The 16075-nt window shown below is 35.0% G+C and overlaps 1 protein-coding gene and 1 long non-coding RNA gene across 2 annotated transcripts; both read left to right on the top strand.

Moving 5' to 3' along the window:
* The first annotated feature begins 232 nt into the window (after positions 1 to 232).
* On the top strand, positions 233 to 1692 carry LOC130749037 (uncharacterized). Its single transcript, XR_009022824.1, has 3 exons — positions 233 to 373; positions 742 to 794; positions 1116 to 1692. It is a non-coding gene; the product is annotated as an uncharacterized LOC130749037 (long non-coding RNA).
* A 12454-nt stretch (positions 1693 to 14146) lies between these two features.
* On the top strand, positions 14147 to 15001 carry LOC130743950 (putative F-box protein At1g67623). The gene has a single exon (XM_057596160.1). It carries the CDS (start codon positions 14147 to 14149, stop codon positions 14999 to 15001), a length of 855 nt encoding a protein of 284 aa, XP_057452143.1.
* Positions 15002 to 16075: the final 1074 nt, after the last annotated feature.

Genomic DNA, 16075 nt, shown 5'->3' with positions numbered 1-16075 from the left:
CAGATTTCGACAAGCTCCCTTCATCACTGTTGATTGCTCATCCTTCTTTCTTAATTTCCAGATCGGAATGCATTCCCAAGGAGCAAATCACGGATACACAATCCTTTGGTTAGTAAGCAGTCTAAATCGCCATTATTTTTACTGATTTCTTTTTTGTACTTTTTATTCATCTTCATCTATAAATACTCCCTGTGTGAGGATGTTCATTCATTCTGCTTTCCCATATCCCATTTTCACCTTTGTTCAACCATTTGTGTATTTTCACTTATTTCTCCTATGTCTGGTCCTGCTTCAGCAAATTTGAAGCTTATGCCCTGGAAGAGAAGCATGAAAGATCAGAGAGAGGGTTATCAGAAAGGGAGTTCCATAGTTGGTAATTATGATCTTGAATTTGTTGAAGTAGTATCTGCCACTGGTAGTATGTAGTTGTTTTTGTTGCTTATAATTTTAATTATTTTTTTCCATAAATAGGTGATTAGGCATAGTTTATATTTTTTCAATTTCTCAATCCATAATGTTTAGGGATTCTGTGTTGTCATTGTGATGTATTCATCTATTCATGTATTATATTTTGAATAAGTACGAAAGTATTTTTAGATTCACCACCAATATCTTATTGAAAACTTGACAGCATTTGCATTTTGTAGTGAGGATAACTTGCAACTTTTTTTGTCATGTTTATGTGTGTCTATTCCCAAGCTGGGACCTAAGCTGAAAGAATTTGTGCAATGATGGTTTCAGGTAATGGGAGGAAGGACAGTAGCATGTTTCCAGAAGTTGACAGTACTTGAAAAGTATGTTACAACTTCATTCACTGCTAGTTAATTCATCTTTACTATCATATTTTAGTATTTTCATGACTTCAATGCAAATCCATTTAATGAAACAAAGATTCATCTTGCTAATAATTAAGGTTATAAAACAGATTGAATTTTAATGTGCTGAGTTTTTGGTAGTCAGCCCTTAGAGTGCTAGGCTGGCTTGAATAGGAAAAGCAAAGTCCATACACCACAACCAGCTATCTTACGATTGAGTTTTCTTATGAGGCGTAATATGATTACTTTGCATATTTTTTTGTTTATGATAAAAGCTTCTCTGTTTCTTCTACATACAAGGCACAATTGATCTGTGATTAGGAGGTAGAGGATGAAGTCTTCAAACTTCTCTGGAAAATTCGTGCTCCTTCCAATGTCTTGGCCTTTGTCTGGAGATGCTTCCTTAACAGAATTCAGACGCGAGAAAATTTGTGCAAGAGAGGGGTTATTAATCAGGGGCAGAACAACACATGTGTTTTTTTATGAGGAAGTGGAGGAATCTATTACTCGTCTTTTATTTTCTTGTCATTGTTCTGGGGTTATTTGGTCAAGATGCTACAAGTGGATGTGTATACAGATAGTCCTACCTCAGGGGACAGCAGAGCACTTTTTGCAACATTGTGGCACGGGAAAGCTTGAGGGAAGGCTGGGGAGGTTGGTGGTTTGGTGCGCTTGTGTGTGGTCGATCTGGTTATCAAGGAATGAAGCAATGTTCAGGTCTGCAGGATTTGATAAAGACAAACTCTTGGAGGTAATTCCCTCTTGTGAGACCCAAGTTTTTAAGTTTAGAATAAACCGAATAAAATTCCTATTCACGATTAGTTTTGATGTAACGTGAAGGAAAACCTGAACAAGTTTATCGAATGGAATTAATTTATGAAGGAGAAAGTTCAGGAAAAGGCTAAGGATAGTATTAAAGTCGATATAAGCTATAGCGCAAGTAGTATTCACTTATATCTAGGACGAGAGCGATCGTAAACGATTAATTTACACTTAAAGACACGATGGAAACTAATTCCAAAAATCTTCAGAGAAATGTTAGAACTTCTCACAATCTTTCTATCACAAGCATTTCGATACGAAACCCTGGAATGTACGTATGTCAAATTCCAATACTCGGAAGTTTGCCGAAACTGAACTCCTGATAGTTCAAGAAACCTAAAATAAACGGTCGATGAAGACTTTTTCTATTCGGAGCTTCAAACGAAGATTCTACACGCGTACACCTATTTCCTTCGATGTTTCTAATCTTTCTTCAGAAAGAAGTTTTCTCATCCGACATCAAATGCAAAAAGTAGTTTTTCGGGTAAAATCGATTTACACCGACTTTGGATCGTTTGCCTTAATTCCAAGAAACCTGTTTTGAGTTCTGGAATTCTGTTGCCAGAACCTATCTTAGAATTCAAAGAGGAATACGCAAGAAAAATTGGAATCGCGAAATTTTCATTTTTCCGCATTTTCCATAACCTATAAATAGGAGAAAATTTTCAAAACCCCTTCACCATTGCAAACCCAAACCCGCGAGCTTGGAGGAGGAGGAGGAGGAAAAAGATTTTCGTCGTTTCTTGCCCGATCGCGGCAACGTTCGTTCCTACTCGAAGACATTGAGGTATTGATGCTATCTCTCACTTCTGATCGTCAATTCTGTCGTTTCTCTCTATGTCTTTCTGTGCTCAAAGTTTTGAGCTTTTTGTAAAACTGTCCAAATAACTCGATTTCTCTGTCTAAACTTATTCCCCGCATGCCCAAGAACATGTTTAGCGGATTACATTTTGCCGAATGTCGCCGAAATGCCGCCGAATTCCAATTCTGCTTGAAAAAACCCATTTTTAGCCAAAGTTTCATCCTTTAGTCTGAAAACTCTCGACTTAGCTTAGCACTAGTAGGATTAGTTGTCATAAACGTCGTTGGTGACGTCCCCATCCAATTTGTTTTTCTAAATTCCAATTTTGAAATTCTGAGCTAAAAATATTGACCAAAATACCCCTGCGACAGTTTTCGATCCGATAATTTTGCCGAGCTTTGATTCGCCTTAGTTACGACTAATGATAGACTAGGAACCAAGTTTGATCGAAGAAAAATCGGCGCACACAATTAGTGTGTGTGGCCGAGAGCACCTCCATAGGGGGAGGAAAATTTTGTTTTTCGAAAACTTGTCTTAACGCGTTAGATTATCGTACTTCGGAGTTTATAATGCTTCGTGTAACTCTAGTACTTATTGTTTGCTGAGTTTCTGACTCATTGTGATTAAATTCTGTGTTTTTGCTCCAAGGTTCGTTTGAGGAACTCTTTGGAGTCGAAGAGGAAGGTTGTGAAGAAAAGCTTGAGGAACACGCTGGAAGAGCTACATGTGAGGGCTACTCACTGAATACTAGCTAATGCTTTAGGTGTCGACGAATTCGACTTGATTTATTGTTTATGCACTTGATTATGTTTGACTGGAAAAAATGTTTTTTGAGGCTACGGCTGACAATTGATAATCATTTATCGCTTGAATTGTTTTTGAGATTGATTCACATGCTATGAGCTAAATGGTTAATCTAGGATGTGTTGATATTGATTCACATGCTATGTGCTAAATGGTTAATCGAGGATGTGTCGATATATGTGCCATGACTGTTGGATTGTGTTACTTTGATTATGCAAATACACATATATCTGTTGTACGTCAGAGTGAGGATAACAGGCAGTTATGCCACACTCATCATGAGTTTTTGGGAAAGTTTGACGGGACGAATAGAGGTTCGAGCCCTTGTTATTGTTTTAGTGGATCGAGACCTTCTCTGGGAGTTACTTGAGATTATGGGATCTTTTAAACTCATAAGATTAGAGATAAGACTAAATAGAAACTATTTTACAAGGAAAATTCATAAGACACTAAACAACCTCGGAACCTTTAAATAATGATAACAATCTCGGATGAAAGCTTAGGGTTTGAATATTAGTTTTGGAAAAAGAGAAGTGTCGTCGAATCCAAGTTTTGGGGAAACAGATAAGTTTCTGAGTATGTTAATACTCTTTGCTCGATGAGCAGTTTTGTTGTTGGGCTATCTAAAGGATAAGCCGGGAATCTAATAAGTTTTGAGTATATTGATACTCTTTGCTCGATGAGCAGTTTTGTTGTTTGGCTATCTAAAGGATAAGCCGGGAAATTGATAAGTTTCTGAGTACGTAGATGCTCTTTTGCTCGATGAGCAGTTTTGTTGTTTGGCTATCTAAAAGATAAGTCGGGAAACGGATAGTTTCCAAGTACATTGGTACTCTTTGCTCGCTGAGCAGTTTTTGACCATCGGATGGAGATGAGTCGGATGATTCGAGAAATCATCATGAGATACTTTTTATAATTAATTGTCTTTTGTCGCAGAATCGACATTTACCTTAGGGTATTCTTTTTAGAGACAATGAGTTAGCTAGAACACGTGACGACGTGACGAGTGAGGTCGGAGACGTTGTTTGGCTAATCACTTTGCATTCATGCACACATTTTGAGGTTAATACACGGTGGGATGCCGGACCTCGGTGGATTCCAAAAATGGTCATAAGACCCGGATTTCCACATAAGAACACTACGGTGATTCTTAGTAGCAGACGGAAATGGCAGACCTGCGGGTTCACTGCTGATCTGACTACATTTTGTTTGGTATAAGAGACACCCGAGCAGAAATGGTCCCACCGTGGCTGGTGTTAGGGCTGACTCGATGGTGCCCATCCTTCCGGATTGCATCTTGTTCCTCGTCATTGCATTCATGCACCATCCATATTGATTTAGTTGTCGTGTGTGATTGATACTTGTTAATCTTGTTGAGATATGTTAATTGTGAGCAAACGTTATTTATTTTCATTTGGTAAGATATAAAATCTATAATGTTGTCATTCATATCTAAGCCTATATAGCTACTGCTTAAACTTTACCTATTGGATGTACTATTATGTAATTCATTGAGTTGACCCTCGCGCGTGCTACCTGTGTTTGGGGGGCTATGTATGCCCTTATTGTCAGATGTCTATGGCGGACTGGTTCGAGATGGTCGTCCCTTCGGGGGGACTAGGTTCGAGATGCTAGATCAGGACACTCCGGGCTCATGGGTGGTCGACCCCGCCGGTCACCGAGCTATCTATTTGGGGCGAATAATGGAGGATCGCGTCGACAGGATGGGAAACTTGACGCACGGAGTTTTGAGACGCTACACCGTCAGCTTCAACCTACCACCGGGTGTGCACTGTGGACCTGGAGTTGTAGTACCACTGATGACCCGAGATTTAGAGCTATTTTCCTAGTTTATTGTCATTTAGTTTACATATTTTTTAGGATATTTTGGTCATTTTATGACACATTAGAAGTAATTCATGCATTTTAATATTTTAAATATGTTTTAGTTATTTTTATAGTTTATATATTATTTTTATGGATTTATTAGGATTATAAGTATTTTTATATTTTATTTATTTTCTGTTATTATCTTCTAATGATTTTATTTTATTTTTATTGTTGTTTTAGGGGAAGATTTGGAAAAGATAGAGAAAATTCGGAATTAAAAAAGAATTCTGGAGGCTGGAATTATGTGTCGCGCGACCGCGCGAAGTGACCGTGTACTTCTGGTGCGATCGCGCCACTTGTCAGTGTTCTGAAATAAAACGCAACAGATTTCGTGCCGCTTTGGCTTACAGCGTGCGCAACCGCACCGGATCACGTCTTCAGCAGAAAAGACAAATAAGGGGTCCCAGCTCCCTGCTTCGCGCACATGTGATTACGGTGTACATCACCCATGTGCACCACCAGATTGGAATCAGACGCCAGGAATTGCGAGGGTGCATTTTCTTACGCTGCACCCTGCCACACTGGATCTCAGCCCCACCAGAACGTAAAAAACACTATAAATAGCGTTTTAAACCTAATTTTTGATGTTCTTGGCACCCTTGGACGAATTTGAGCAAGCCAGAGACCCAATTTTGGTTCTAGAAGGAATTTTTCCAGGTTTTCTTTGATCTTCTATGTGTTTCTTCTTAGATTTTGAATTATTCCTCGTGTCTATGAGGAACTAATTCTCTTTTAGCACTTGGGATGCCTAGTCCTTTGGATCTTATGCTTTAATTTGTACTTTGGTTGTGTGATGGATTTCTATTACAATCTATGAATTCCGCTTCAGTTTTAATTCTATTTGATTGCAAGCAAATACCTTACTAATTTCTGTGAGACTTGGAAGAGTGATTAGAAATTAGAGATTTAAGGGAACGGAATTTATTAACTTTTCTCTACGACCTTAGGAATGAGGGTAGGAGTTAATAGTGGTGGCCGGAATTATAATTTTATCTTTAATCTGTTGGTTTAGGTGCTCGTAACACAGACTTAATATTCAGATTAAAAGTCTTTCTTGTTTAAGGAATTAGCAAGTTAAGAACTTAGGCTAGATCACCATAGAGAGTAATTTTTATTTCACACAAACAAGTTTGATTAGGCATAAGTGATAATTGGCGAAGCTAACCCAGGTGCTATTTTTCCAAATTAAGTTTCACAAATTCTATTAGCTTTCTCATTTTTCCCTGCAATTGAACAATTAAATCAAATCCCCCAATCTTATTTTACTTTTGTTTACTAAATCATAGAACTAGTCTTAATCGATAATTGAAAACAATCCCTTGGGTACGATATCTTTTATATTACTACGGGCAAATCTGTATACTTGCAGATTGGCTTATCAACCACCACCACCGTCGCCTTCGGACGACGAGGACCCCTCGGAGGAGGTGCCTGTGGGAGGGACTTCATCGGACTCTAGCTCACCTACTGTTGTCGTTGCTGCCGACCTTGGTTCGAGCCCTGGACCCGTGAGATCAGCCCAGGAGCAGGTTGCAGTAGCGAGAGGAGAGATGATCGGAGACATCGACCTAGTCGTCTTGGATTCAGATTCAGACGACGACCTTGGTGATGCGTAGTTGGGAGTGCTGTGGTGTGCTCCTCTATTCAGGATTAGGGTAGAAGTAGCGTTGTGGCTCTGGTCTTCAGTTTCTCATTTTGGGGCAGGGTAGGTCCCCGACCTTTAGCTTTTTGTGTGGTTCTCTTTACAGGAATCACAGAGAGTTGGTCGGACTAGGAGGTCTTCGGGCTGTTTTTGGGCTGACCTACTTTCGTTTGGAGGACTGTATTCTGAATACTTGACCTTTTATTTTGGTTTGTACATATTTGCCGACAGGCACTACTTTCCCGTCACTGGAGGTTACTCGTGACGTGGCATGATACTTACAGCGGGGGCTGTAAATATATCTGTACATTAGTCATGTTTATCTTTCGTCGACGAGTCTTTATTTCGACAAGTCTTTTATTTACTTAAAACAAATATCAAAAAAAAAAAATATTCACGTTTTTCCGATTTGTTTTCCTTTTGGTTACTAAAGTAGCGCCACCGAAATCGGGGTGTTACACCTCTCACACATTCGTCAATTGGCTAGGAAAGGAGTGAGTAGGAGAAGCAAGCTCAAGGCCTTGGAGACAATCGACAACGGCAGAGCTCAGAAGGCCTACATGAGAAGAAAAAGAGGGAGGAAGCCAAGATCGGAAGTGGGCTCTACTATTCTCAGAGAAGTGAACGATGGTGTAACGGGTGTTGACCCTATGATTGCAAGCTTACAAGCTTCTGCAGAGAGAGCGAACTCTGGCGAATACTTCACTAGAGCGACAAAAGCTTGGCTACTAGGAAAATCAGCAGGGCTACGCTATCCTGGTTTTGACGAAGAAGCAATTAGGGGTCTTGCAGCGGAATTGGAAGAGGACATACCTGTAACCTGAGGTCTGGTTGGGGATTGTTCGTCGTTGGTGGACCTGGATCGTGTGTGGTTTAGGTGGTGCAGAGAATAGTCGGCCAGTCAAAGATGCAATAAGGAAAGCAAAAATGGAAGTGTGCTTTCTTCAAGAGTCCAAATTGGGGGAAGGGAAATCGAGAATAGGATGGAAGCCGTCTCAATCTCTGAATATGCAAGGAGAGCTAATTCATGCCAATGGATCTGCAGGAGGGTTTGTGACATGTTGGGGCCCTTCGAAAATAACAGAGGAAGAAGTGGTGAAGAATGGCAACTTTGGTATTCTAATCACGCGAGTGGTACATATTTTTGTCCCTATTGTTCTGGTAAACATTTACTGCCCAAATAATGATTTTGCGAGAACTGTTCTGGAAAATCTGATCGAGGTGTTGAGCACATAGGGACCTGTTGTGTGTGTGTGTGTGTGTGTATTTGGGGGTGATCTTATTGGTTCTATGAACCATGGGGAAAAAGAGGGGAAATTGATGAATCGGTCATATTTCTATGCAACTGCGTTGAGGGATCGAATTTAATTGACCTCTATCTAGCTTTTTTGACGGATTTTTTTTTTGACGGAGACCTCTATCTAGCTAATGGAGACTTTAATTGGTTTTTTTTTCATGAAGCTATAGCGGAAGCAGGCGCTCTAGCCAAACGTGGGGCTATTTATTTAAGACTTTTTACTACCTCAATTTTCCCATAGGAGCTTAATGTTCTGGACCTGGCTTGCCGTTGAATCCTGAAGAGTTGCTTAGTGGGACACTTAGAGTCAAGTGCTAGTTTTGTTTTCTGTTCTTGTTTGTACTATTTGGGCCTGTATTTCGAAAGTGTGCTGTAATTGATAGAAAATATGGTGGTCCATTGTTGGATATTGGCTTGTGGTTGAGTACTCTTTTTCCTCCCCTTGGGTTTTTCTCACTGGGTTTTTTTAAGGGAGGTTTTAACGAGGCTTGTCCATGAGTTGATTAACACTGTCTGTTAGTTCCTCTTCAGCACATATATTTTCACCCACTATGAGAGGGTTGTTCTCATCGATATTTTTTAGCTTCAATAGTAATAGCATCTTTGTTCTAAAAAAAATTAAATGTCTTAATCAAAAAAATAATATTTTGTAACAACTTATCTTAATTTATTATGTAAATAGACTATATACGTAATGAACATGATCTAAAAGAATAAAAATTAAAGCTGGTCAATACAAAAGTATTTATTTCTTTTCTATATTATTAGGATTAGGATTTAATTTATATATAGTAATAATGTAAATTTTTTTATCTATACATTTAATGATGTCTCTTTTTTACATTTTAAATATTTGTATTCAAAGTAAATTATTACTTGACAAATTAATTAGTTAATTCTAATTGGATGATAATGTATAATATTTTCACACTGTAAGTATATAGTAATTAATTTTTTTACTAATAATAAGAAATATTATTTAATTCTATCTTTCTGTCACATTGAGGAATTAAGCCCCAACTAAATTATTTTATAATTTTTTGACTTTAATTTTCTCTTTGAAAATGAAGAAATAATAAAATGATTTAATGCAATAAATATCATAATAAGTTTAAAATTATAACATGCTATCATACTTATCCTAAAAAAAATTAAATGTCTTTATCAAAAAAATAATATTTTGTAACAACTTATTTTAATTTATTATGTAAAAAGACTATATATGTAATGAACATGAACTAAAAGAATAAAAATTAAAGATGGTCAGTACAAAAGTATTTATTTATTTTCTATATTATTAGGATTAGGATTTAATTTATATATAGTAATAATGTAAAAATTTTTATCTATACATTTAATGATATCTATTTTTTACTTTTTAAATATTTGTATTCAAAGTTATTTATTACTTGACAAATTAATTAGTTAATTCTAATTGGATGATAATGTATAATATTTTCACACTGTGAGTATATTGTAATTAATTTTTTTTACTAATAATAAGAAATATTATTTAATTCTATCTTTCTGTCACATTAAGGAATTAAGACCCAACTAAATTATTTTATAATTTTTTGACTTTAATTTTCTCTTTGAAAATGAAGAAATAATAAAATGATTTAATGCAATAAATATCATAATAAATTTAAAATTTAAAATTTTAACTTGCTCCCATACTTATCCTAAAAAAATTAAATGTGTTTATCAAAAAAATAATATTTTGTAACAAATTATTTTAAATTATTATGTAAAAAGACTATATACGTAATGAACATGAACTAAAAGAATAAAAATTAAAGCTGGTCAATACAAAAGTATTTATTTCTTTTCTATATTATTAGGATTAGGATTTAATTTATATATAGTAATAATGTAAAAAGTTTTATCTATACATTTAATGATATCTCTTTTTTACTTTTTAAATATTTGAATTCAAGTTTAATTATTACTTGAAAAATTAATTAGTTAATTCTAATTGGATGATAATGTATAATATTTTCACACTGTGAGTATATAGTAATTAATTATTTTTACTACTAATAAGAAATATTATTTAATTCCATCTTTCTGTCACATTGAGGAATTAAGCCCCAACTAAATTATTTTATAATTTTTTGATTTAAATTTTCTCTTTGAAAATGAAGAAATAATAAAATTATTTAATGCAATAAATATCATAATAAATTTAAAATTATTTACCATACTTATCCTAAAAAAACAATTAAATGTCTTTATAAAAAAAATAATATTTTGTAACAACTTATTTTAATTTATTATATAAAAAGACTATATACATAATGAACATGAACTAAAAGAATAAAAATTAAAGCTGGTCAATACATCAAATCTGAAAAGTAAATAAAAATAAAATACATAAGTAATCTCCATAATAAAAAAATACCCCACTTTACTAAAGTGCAATTGAAAATTCAGTTTATAGTTAATTTCATCAAATCAAATTTATCATACGTTATCACTTGAGAATTGAGATACTCTTTTTTCTATATTATCTCAATTTTCTATCACTACGCCAGAAATTGCATTTTAAAGCGCTTATTTTTTCAATTTAACAGCGCTTCATAAGTGCTGTAGCTTGTACCGCTGTAGTACTGTCAAGCGCTTTTTTTAACAAGCGCTGTAGAACATGAGACCTCCTACAACGTTTATTCCTGAAAATGTGGTAGTATACCAGTATACTACAACATATTATTCGAAAAAGCGTTTTAGAATGTAATATTCTTCAACGCTTTATCTTAAAAAGCGCTGTAAGGTACGCATGTTGTACAGCGCTTTTGGAAAACAAACGCTGTATATCATATGATAGATTCTCCATACTAAAGCGCTTTTCTAAAAGAAACGCTATAGAACATGATATTCTACAACACTTATTTTATAAAAGCATTTTAAAACATGATACCTTGTCAAAACACCTGTCAGGTTCTAACTTACCTCACAAAATTAACCAAATAAATTTTAAAGTACATAGAATATTTTTATCCAAGTGATTCTTAACAGACAAGACTACATCAACAAAGCAACAATAACAAACAACTTGGATCATCAACAAAGGATTATGAGAAAGTTTAGCAGCAAACCTTCTTTCAATACGTTAGTTTAGCTGTTCAATTCTTTGCGGGGGAATCTACAAAATAGCGACAAAAAAAAGTTTTTTTAAAGGCAAAAATTCAGATAAATTAGCACAAGGAGTGTAAAACTCAAATACAAATTGGAAAAAAAAAATGCAACCAAGCTACTTAGCCCAAACAGAACCAAGAAACTAAAAATGCAGAACAAAAAAGATAAAAGATGAAAGAACAGTTTTGTATTTAAAAATCAAGTTTCATGATCTTTTGGCATCAAGGAATATGTATATGGAAAACAGAACATCCAAATTCCAAACTAAGAATTATGAAGTAATTGATAAATGAAGTGATAATAAAGGTTTACAAAGAACTTGATGGATCACACCATGCTTTGGAGATTAACACCTAGAAGATGCCCAAACCTGCCACACAAGTCGGTCCAATATAAAGTTTGGTCACTACATGCTCATATTAATCCCAAGAATATAAGAAAATTAATAGTTGAACAATACAAAATCCATCAAAGAACCACACCAATTAACTGGGTTCTCATCTACAGCTAAGCCTATGGTAGCCAGCTGAAACAAAAAACATTATGCTTATGCTCAATAATGGAGTGCAGAGAGAGAGAGCATACTTTCTTTTCTAACTATGCTAACCAGCCTCTTGTCAATCCATTCATTAAAAAAATACAATGTGATAGAAAATGACAGCGGAATGGAGATGATGATGGGGATCAAATCTGACCTAGTTCATTTTTTTTTGGTAAGCCAAAATGAATTGTGCTAGCACAAGGGGTGCTAGAACCCAAGTACAAAGGTAAAATATAAGAGCAAATTAAAACTGCAACTAGTAGGTGGCCCCTACATCATAAGCAAGTTCACTAAGAATAAAACAAGGCATATCAGAACTACCAGTAATACAAATACCATAAGCCCCAAATGGGCCTTAATTATGCGTGATTGAAGAGAGCTCCCCCATTTTCACTAGCATATCTCCAGAGATCCACTTCAGTCCACATGATTGAATTGAAGTAGGAGGACTGTAACACCACCCAGGAATAAACCATCCCCGCATATGCTACAAGCATATAAAAAGGCAACAAACTAGTTCACCTATGGACAAAGCCCACAATCTGGAATATTATCCTCAGAAACCAACCAGCTTCAATCAACAGTATGAAAGCAGCTACCTCCGCTAGATTTCAAAGCATGCGTAGACACAATTTGTGTAAAATCATAGAACAACAAATAAAAATTGACTTAAAATAAGAAATCAATTAGATTCAAAACCTAACCAATTTAGCTTCAACTTTACCCAATTGAATTAAAACCTTCTTCAAATATAGTATCTTTCTAGGACCAAAGCCCAAGTCCCAAGAATAACAATGTTGCAACGTGATGAGTCCATTTACAAAAGATCTGCAAATTAGGTGAAGATCATTAAGGGCAAAAATATGGAAAATGAGTAATATAGCCAATCAAGAGTAAGATAACACTTTGCTAATGCATTCATGTTGAATAAATTATCTCCCCAAAAAATTTCAGAGAACAAACAGCATAACCCGCACGCACAAACCCATTAATCATGATGCTATATGAAATACAATCTCTAACATGCGTTTGTTCAAACACCTTATATGCATTATGAGCATTCCTGAAAACGTAAAAGAAGCGCAAGAGAGTGTTGGCATCAGAGACATGGGAGTGGAGCTGAATACCAAGATGGGGAGTTGGAACCCTAAGAGAGTAATCTGACAGAAATCTGGAGACTGGAGTGAACCCCCAAAACCAGCGCTCCAGATAGCCACCACCGCCACCACCTCAGAATTTCTCAGCCTGAATTTTTCACTACACCGCCACTAGTTGGGGCCTTCTCCTCCGATCCACCCAGGATCCACTGCAGAACCCCAATGGAGAAGAACGTCGCCGCCGTTCTCTGTTCTCTCAGCGCGTCGCCGGAGACCGCTGCAGCCTGCAGCCGCCGGTGAGATTATCCCTCTTTGCTCCTTTCTTTATGTTACTGAATAGAGGGAGAGAGGAGGTTTGGGTTTCTCATGCTAAGGAATGGCAAAATCTGGAGTGAGGTAGTGGGTGTGCGGGAATGTCGATTTGCAAGTACGTGTTGTTAGTTGGGTTTACCATTTTTTTTATATAAGTTAAAGCGTTTACTTCGAGTGACACGCTTTAAAGAAAAAAAAATTGAAAGCGTTTTATTAAGAAAAACGCCATAAGAGATTCGATGAAATTTATTATAATCATGTAAAGCGTTTGCAAACCAAAAGCGCTTTAATTAATCTAACTTTTTGAAACCGCTTTCGGAGTAAACGCTTTAAAATGATTTTGCGTGTTTTACTAAAGCGTTTCAGAAACAAGCGCTTTAACTGAGGCGCTTTAGTATGCAATTTCTGGCATAGTGTATATATCTTTAGTGTAATGATTAATGACTAACGGTCGTGGGAATCCCTTGTGTAACGCTAAAAAATCTTATATAATCTCTACATCCTTTCTTCCTCTTACTCTCAATTTATTTCTTCGTTATCCCCAAAATCCAGCACATTCCTTCTCTTCACCATCTCTCACATTCCATTGATTTTCAAGTTTCTTCCTTTAGTCAAGTGAGCTCCACTCCTTCCTCTTCTTTTTCGGTTTTTCTAATTTTCTCCTCATCTTCCGTCTAGGGGAAGTTCTCGCCATGGTGAAACATAGTCTTACTTGATTTTAATTTCATGCAAAGTGTAGTTCCAAAGTTTAATTTTCAGTAGGTATTTTATAGTTCCGAAAATAGGTATACGTTTAGGTTCTATAAACTAGAATCAAGTAATGTTGTCTAATTCTCAGAACTAAAATTTTACATCATAGAAACTAGAAAGTGGTAGTTGGTTCAAACAAGAATCGGGTAATTTTAAGTTAAGGTTTATAAGGATTTTATATTTTTCTGTAGTTTAACTATAAAATATTTTGAACTTTTTTGATTTATTTTCTTGTAGACATGGTTAGAATTGGTGGAGGTTCTGCAGGTGGTCCCATACCATGTGTTCCACAGACTGCATCCACTCGTAGAGCGCGTGCAAAAGCTCATGTTGAGACACCACCACCACATCAGACTTATTCCTGGTTAGTGAAGAGGACAAGGAGTAAGAGAAGAAACAATCGAAAAGGTCCTACAACCATAAAAATGCTTCCAAGAGATTTATTAGTAGAGGTGGTTGCAACCGTGGCCTCACACTCCTTCATTGACCTTTACATTATAAAAAAATGTTGTAAAGATTTTCATGATGCTTCTGAAGATATAAACATCTGGAAAAGAGTTTCTTTGGACAAATTCCCGTTAATCCAATGGCTTCCTAATGACAAAATATCATCATTCTTAAAACGCTGTAGAGAATGTGGAAACATGGAGAGCTTATATAGAGAAGGGTTGCAAAAATATTTTTACTATCCAAATGGAAAGATTGATGGTTTTGAGCTCTTGAAGGTAGCCGCTCAAAAGGGTCACAAAGAAGCAAAATATGTGTGTGGTATGATTTTATTATGCTCTAAAGATGAAGAGTTGAGAAAACAAGGGCTTGAGCATATGCGTTTTTTGAGGAAGTCCAAGTGTGTTGTAGGCTCCAGAAACAAAGTGAAACGATTATTATGCTTTATGTGGAAAAGTAATGGAGAGTTTGGATGCAATCATACCCCTCTATGTAACTCCAAGAACACATGCAAAGGGTGGAGAGTGAAGAGCAGTGCATGGATATTACTAGATGATGATGATGATGACGACGACATTAACTTGTGTGAATATTGTAGATGGGACTATGAGTTGGAGTTATTTTATCAGTTGTTCAATGTTCATTAGTTTTTTAAACTATAGGAATTAGTTTTTAATTTGTTGATCAGTTTTACTCAACAAACAAGATAGTTAATTAAATCACAATATTATGTGTTATCGTACTATAAATGAGAGCGGAATTCACTAAATTCAAAATTATTAAAATTTTAATTTAAATACTTTACAATTCTTTTCTATGATACTAAATAAAATTTGTATCGAATCGATAAAATTTCAACTAAAATTGATTTTTTTTTGCTACATTCAACTAAAATTGATAATATTGTTATCTATATATATTAGAAAAGAACAACTTCTAGCATGACGTGTCGCTCCCACAGGCCAAGTTAGTGACGTGTCGCTCCCAGATTAATTCTCACCTAATATTTTACACGTCAGCTCTTTCTCCTTGGCCCCACTTGCCACATGTGCCCTGATTTTTCCTTACCTTATTTCTCCTTAACAGCTAAACCTAATGCTTTTCACCAGAACACCATAATAAAATTAAGAAATAAACAACCTAAATCCTAATCAAATCTAAAATTTAAAAATGTACTGAATAAAGATAGTTAAAAACTACCAAGTCTAGCAAATCACAATAAAAACTCATAAAATCCTGAATTAATTCAAAATCCAAAAATTTAAGAAAATTTAATTAATATTCTCTAAAAGTAAATCTAAAATAAAATAAAGTATTTTCTGGATTTAAAATAAATAATAAGATAAATTAAAATAAAATTAAGAAATAAACAACCTAAATCTCAATCAAATCTAATATTAAAAATGGTATTAAATAAAGATAGATAAAAACTAACAAAATCTAGCAAATCACAATAAAAACTCATAAAATCCCGAATTAATAAAAAATTCGAAAATTCAATAAAAATTAATCAATATATTCTAAAAATAAATTTAAAATAAATTAAAAGACCAAATCTTATCTTTTAAAATAATATCAATCAATTATTTTAGAATATATAAAATTAAAACATATATCAATTGAAAATTATATCTTCTAAAATAATATCAATTAATTAGGTTAGAATATATAAAATTAAAACATATATCAATTGAAAATTATATCATTTCTCCTTAACAGCT

Source organism: Lotus japonicus, chromosome 3 (assembly GCF_012489685.1).
Source record: "Lotus japonicus ecotype B-129 chromosome 3, LjGifu_v1.2".
NCBI lineage: Eukaryota > Viridiplantae > Streptophyta > Magnoliopsida > Fabales > Fabaceae > Lotus > Lotus japonicus.
The sequence above is the reverse complement of the archived record's forward strand: the minus strand, read 5'-3'. Positions and strand labels throughout refer to the sequence as shown.

Excerpts from the sequence above, each read along its gene's own strand:
- LOC130743950 (XM_057596160.1), top strand. The coding sequence starts at position 14,147 with ATGGTTAGAATTGGTGGAGGTTCTGCAGGTGGTCCCATACCATGTGTT.